Here is a 6,000-nt window from a genome sequence, read left to right as displayed (position 1 = left end):
TTATCTGTAAATGCAAAGGTAACTGTCTCTCGTCCTCCTCCCCCTGTCCCAATTCACAACAATATGAAACTGTATTTTTCTTATCAAAACTACTCATCATCATCCTCCGAGCCTTTTCCCAATCATGTTGGGGTCGGCTTCCAGTCTAACCGGATTCAGCTGAGTACCAGTGCTTTACAAGAAGCGACTGCCTATCTGACCTCCTCAACATACTGGGTTAACCCGATACCCCTTGGTTAGACTGGTGTCAGACTTACTGGCTTCTGACTACCCGTAACGACTGCCAAGGATGTTCAATGACAGCCGGGACCTACAGTTTAACGTGCCATCCGAAACACAGCCAATGGTGTCTAAGATATACTTAGAAAGTACATACAAACTTAGAAAAGTTGCATTGGTACTTGCCTGACCTGGGATCGAACCCGCGCCCTCGTACTTGAGGTTGGTCTTTTACCCACTAGGCCACCACGACTCTTATCTTATCAAAACTACTGAACCGATCCAAAAGGGACCACAGATAATTAAGAGCCGTCTCAAGTAAGTTTCCTCAGGTAAAACCGCAGGAAAATAGCCAGTATCTCATAAAGGGGAAAACAAATGTGTATTTTAACCATAAAATGTAGATTAAAACCCATGTCACAAGGTCCCACGACCGTCGTCCCACTTCTCATGTAGGCTTGCCCATTGCAAACCTTATCATTACTTAACTGCGATAAATTGCAGACTACGGACTACTACACAATCATTTGTGTACATATTAGGTACTGGTTATTCATTTATCCATGATTCTTAATCGTAAAGCCTCAAAAAGTGTAGGTTTAAGGTAGCTGGTGGTGGTGGTGGTTATCAGACTTTCAGGCTTCAGCCTAAACGTCTACGCATAGCGACTGCCAAAGATGCTCAAATAACAGCCGGGGCCCACGAATTTAACGTGCCTTCTGAAACTCGTCATGATCAATTTTGCTCAGCCATCCATGGAAACACTGCGACAATCGTTGCTTACCCTTATAAATATCTATAGAATGAATCAACCCGTGCATTATTTAGCGTCAACGATTTAAGATTAACCACCACAAATAGCAACACTGCATCAATTCTAATTGAAAACAACTGCAAATCGAATGTTTCAGAACGAACTAATCTAAATTCATTAGTGGCCTGTTGTCTAAATATTTGAATAATTTGATTTGGCTTTGTCGTATAACTGTAAATTAAAGGGTTTCAGAAAGGGCATGATTAGAAGGGACAGTGAAGGGACGAGGGTCCGGCTAGGAGTTACGAAAGGTTATAATGATGTTCGTTGGAGATTTCATACAAACGTTTATGTGAGGTTTAGCGACGTGTCTGTGTGTGGTGTGAAGGTTAGATATTAAGGCTGTTAAACTGGGGAATGTTAATGTTTGAATAATGATTGCGTATAAAGTGTGATAGTTAAATTTTCTACATAGAGATTAATTTTACAATTTGGTTCAGTTCCTGGGGTGTCCTTAGGGTGTCACGATAATAAAAAGCTTTGGCTTCAGATAGGTTTAAGCAATCTCAAAATACCTATACCTACTAGAATTTAATTTAAAATTAATAATACTTAAAATAAGATAAATGCTTCTGCTAAAGAGATAAAACTCTCCAAATTCCAATCAGAAAAAATACCTCAACACTATAGTTATTACTTCAAATTATTGCCTCACAAAATAATGCTCAAACTTCGTATACCTTCTAGGAAATTTCGTGGCTTAATCAACCGATGTACCTATTTCATCAGCGGTCCGCAAAACTTTTCTGTTGATAGAATGTCCCAGGTTTCAACCCCAAAATACATACACCACTTAATTTCTACCCGTTTAGGTAACTTATTAGTTTCCATCCTGAATAAATATTTCCTAGGCACACAATATACATTTTAAAACAGTGTTTTGAGGTCAACTTTGCTTTTCATTATTATTTTGTTTTGCATCATGGATTTTGGTTAACTTCTTTATCTTGCGGAATCTATACCAATATTAGAGGTATAAAGCCGAAGAGTATATTTCTTTGAACATGCTTATCTCAGAAACTACAGGTTCTCTTCCAAAAAATCTGCCAGTGTTAGATTGCCCATTCAAGCTGTGTTTTTGTCGAGAAAATTGTAATAAAACTCCAAATACATTCTACTTTATTTACCAAAAAATACTGAACTGCATATTTCTCATATCGTATTCCTCAAAAACCTAGCTCTTAAATATTTTCTCGGCGATTTCATGCAAAAACACACTGATAGATCTGGTCTCTTAAAGCAACGATCTCCTCTTCTGTATGTCTTCTGGCCCTGGACGTGCAAGAAGTCAGTCTTTCGCAGGACTGTTCGTTATGTCTTCTGGCGTTGGTAAGGCTGAGGTCCAGCTCGTAGCCAAGGATGACTGCTGCTCGAGAGAGCTCTTCTAGACAGGAGGAGACATCGGTTCTGGTAACAGAAATGTGATTAAGTTCTTCTTATAGTAGGATTTGGAGTTCTTCTGAGTGCAGGACTTGAATATCATTTTCTAATTAAAGGCTCCAGCAGACCGGATGCGTATGCGTAGACGTAAGCGTAGACGTGCACGTAGACGTGCACGTACCATGAGTTGTAATGTATGGAAATGTATGAGACAGGCCACACCGCTTGCGTAACGACGCGCACGTCTACGTTACGCAAGTGGTGTGGCCTGTCTCATACATTTCCATACATTACAACTCATGGTTACGCCGTAACTACGCGCGTGACTACGACGTGGTTACGCATACGCATCCGGTCTGCTCGAGCCTTTAATCAAACATTCATATTTAAAAACTCGGTTCATACATATAATTCAAAGCACTGGCTTACTTAGCTGCATCCGTTTTGACTGGAAGCCGACTCCAACACAGTTGGGAAAAGGCTCGGGAGATGATGATACATGTAATTGAAAATTTGTCTATACCGATATTTTAAAGCTGTTAGTACATTGTTTACTCGAACGCGCTAATCAAAAGATACAGGCTCGATTTGAAAAACTATTTCAGTTGAATATTCCATTTAGTATTGAATAGCCCATTCTCTAAGAAAGACTTATAGGCTACATTTTATCCGAATGCGCGAAGTAGTTCGCTCAAGAAGCGAGTGATAACACTGGAAGCTACTGTAATTATAAACATGAAATTATTGCTTACTCACTTTGGCAAGACAGCACTCCTTTGCGCCCCCAAGTCTTGATCTTCAAACGCCCTGGTGGCTTCTACCAGTGTCGCCTGCATATGGTTCCTGGTGATCCCGATCATCTCCTCAGCATACTTTCCCATCTTGGCAATGGAGCCACGAGCCTCTTCAGTACAGGCGTAGATTGAGGAGACATGTCTGCTGGCGAGAGTGCGAGCTGCTCGCCTTTCTTCTTCGCACATGCCTGAAGAAAATAGTGGAGATTTTATGGAGCGTTTCGAGGAATCAGCTAAAGGTTTCTGGATATCGCGTAGAAAGAAGCATACTTCTCGGCTGTCATTGGAATATCTTTGGCAGTCGTTACGGGTTGTCAGAAGCCAGAAAACCTGACTTGAATGTCGCTTTCTAAGGGAAATCGAGTTCTCTCTTACTGAGGAACATCTTTATAAGGAGTTACCCGGGTAACTGTGTTGAAGAGATCAGATAGGCAGTCGCTTCATGTTAAATACTCAGCTTCATACTGTTAGAACTTAAAGACCTCCTAGTTGTGAAATACTTTCTATCTAGAAACGCGAACTAGTTCCCTCAGGAAAAGAAACCACTGGAGGAAATAAATACAATATTAAGTCTACCTGGTACTTTCAAATTATCAGCCAACTGCGTCAACTCAGTGTAAATCATCTGTTTCTTCTGTATGGCTCCATTGATCTCGTCTTTGATTCTCCTCAATATCTTGCCAGTTAACTGCTGGTAGGAGTTCTGTATGTTTCTGTGGTAAGTGTCCAGGAATGGAGCCAGGACTGTGTCCATGTATCGAGATATTTCACTGTGGAAACAATTTGTGTATTATATGTGGACAAAGTTACGAGATTACATGCATTTAATTTTAATATTGATGCAGAAATATGCAGTTTTTGAAGACTCTTTGAATGTCTATAGTCATTAAAGAGTTTTTTGAAATTTGCGCTTTCACATAAGCGCCTTTTTCCTGCGGTTACTACGAATGGATCGTACCGACGGCTCCGCGTGTATATGCGTGCAAACAATTGCCAACTACCAGTTCTAAAGATGACAGAACTGCAATAAAACTAGATATTTGGTACATAAAACTGATTACCTATTAGCCAAAGCGAGTTGCGATCTCAACTGCCGTCGTGAATCGGAGGAGTTCCCCCACCTCAGCCTCAGACCAACGAGGTGTTCCTCCAACACAACCGGCTGATGTTGCCACGGGGGAATCTCGAAGCATAGGCCCCCATCTTGGCGGAGATGGTTACTGCGATACTGCAAAGTATATTTTCGAAAATAAGAGTAAATGATGAAATTTCAAAAATGTTTTATTGTTTAGGGCCTAAATAACCAATTTTACTTTAAATATTAAATATCAGTATGAAATGTATTTGTGTATATAAGGACCTATGTAGGCCATATTTTTAGGGTTCCGTACCCAAAGGGTAAAAAGGGACCCTATTGTTTTCGCTCCTCTGTCAGGCCGTCCGTCCGTCCATCCGTCCGTCTGTCACCAGGTTGTATCTCATGAACCGTGATAGTTAGAGTTGAAATGTTCACAATGACTATAAAAGTAGAATTTAGGAGAACTGAGGTTTACTGCGAATTCCTTGAAAAATCTGTTTTGCTAATGGACGATATTCTTGATAATATGTATGATACCCACTTAGAAATATTTTATTTATTATTTTTCCCATGAAAGAACTATTTGTTATTCTTAGAAGCACTATCACGATACAGACGAAAATAAACTTAAGTCAGTTAGCAATAATTATAGCCTATAAGCTGTAAGGTTTTTGAGCTTTATACAAAGAATGAAATAAATAATAATAAACTCATCATCTACCTACACTAATATTGCTGAAGAGTTTGTCTATTGTGTGAACGGGCTAATCTCAGAAAACAATCCAATAGAAAGTATATTTCAGTGTTCGATAGCTCATTTGTCGACGAAGGCCATAAGCTACATTTTATCCAGGTTCATGAAGAATTTCCCACAGCATGGGAAACCGATGGCAGAAACTAGCATTATTATAAAGCCGAAGAGCTTGTTTGAATGCGCTAATCTCAGGACATACTGGATAGATTAAAAAAAATAATCCAGCATTAACAAACGCATATATCGAGGAAGGCTATAGGCCATTTTTTTATCTAGGTACACAAAGTAGTTCCCAGGGGACCCAAGTAAAACCGTAGGCGGTTGCTTTTTAAATGGTAACGATGACTTACCCTACAACTAATGACAGGCTCAGCAGCATAACTCAAGCCCAAACACAAATACAACAGACAGAAAAACATAACTTCTTCACAAATGCACAGTTGACTTCACATAATGCTGTACTGCAATTTTTATGACTTACAACCAATTATGGGGTTCAATGAATCAGAAAAATCTTTGATAAGACTTTTATGTAACCTGGATTTTTTTGAGTTTTCATATAACGTGTTTTTTGTGTGATACAAATGATTTTGTCTGTATTATATTTTGAAGAATTAAAAGTAAATAAGTATACGTCTACCAACAAGGTGGACAGACGACCTTATAAAGGTCGAAGACGCTGGATGCAGGTCGCCTCCAACAGGCATTTATCTGTGGAGATCTAAGGGGGAGGCCTATGTTCAACAGTGGACTTCCTGTGGCTGAGATGATGATGATGATGATGAAGTTAAGCATTAGACGAAAATGATGACGAAAAATTTTAAATTTTCTGAAGCCAGTACCAAAATCTCTTGAATTTCAGTATAAGTGGGTTCCTGAACATGGTTATATAGGCTAGCGTGTGATGTAGTTTTCCTAAGAACGAGGGTGAAACAGTCATATTATAGTCTCGACACACACA

The 6,000-nt window shown here is 39.5% G+C and overlaps 1 protein-coding gene across 1 annotated transcript in view; it reads right to left on the bottom strand.

Moving 5' to 3' along the window:
* Positions 1–2,216: 2,216 nt before the first annotated feature.
* LOC124640329 overlaps positions 2,217–6,000 on the bottom strand; it is a 64,990-nt gene continuing 61,206 nt past the window's right edge. Inside the window, exons 2-5 of the mRNA XM_047178044.1 lie at positions 4,269–4,435; positions 3,784–3,977; positions 3,170–3,395; positions 2,217–2,440 (exon numbers count right to left, since the gene is read on the bottom strand). Coding sequence (XP_047034000.1) covers positions 2,236–2,440; positions 3,170–3,395; positions 3,784–3,977; positions 4,269–4,435 — 792 coding nt within the window. The 3' untranslated portion in view covers positions 2,217–2,235. The remainder of the gene's footprint in view (positions 2,441–3,169; positions 3,396–3,783; positions 3,978–4,268; positions 4,436–6,000) is intronic.

This window comes from Helicoverpa zea, chromosome 20 (assembly GCF_022581195.2).
Source record: "Helicoverpa zea isolate HzStark_Cry1AcR chromosome 20, ilHelZeax1.1, whole genome shotgun sequence".
NCBI lineage: Eukaryota > Metazoa > Arthropoda > Insecta > Lepidoptera > Noctuidae > Helicoverpa > Helicoverpa zea.
This window is presented reverse-complemented; position numbering and strand designations above follow the sequence as displayed.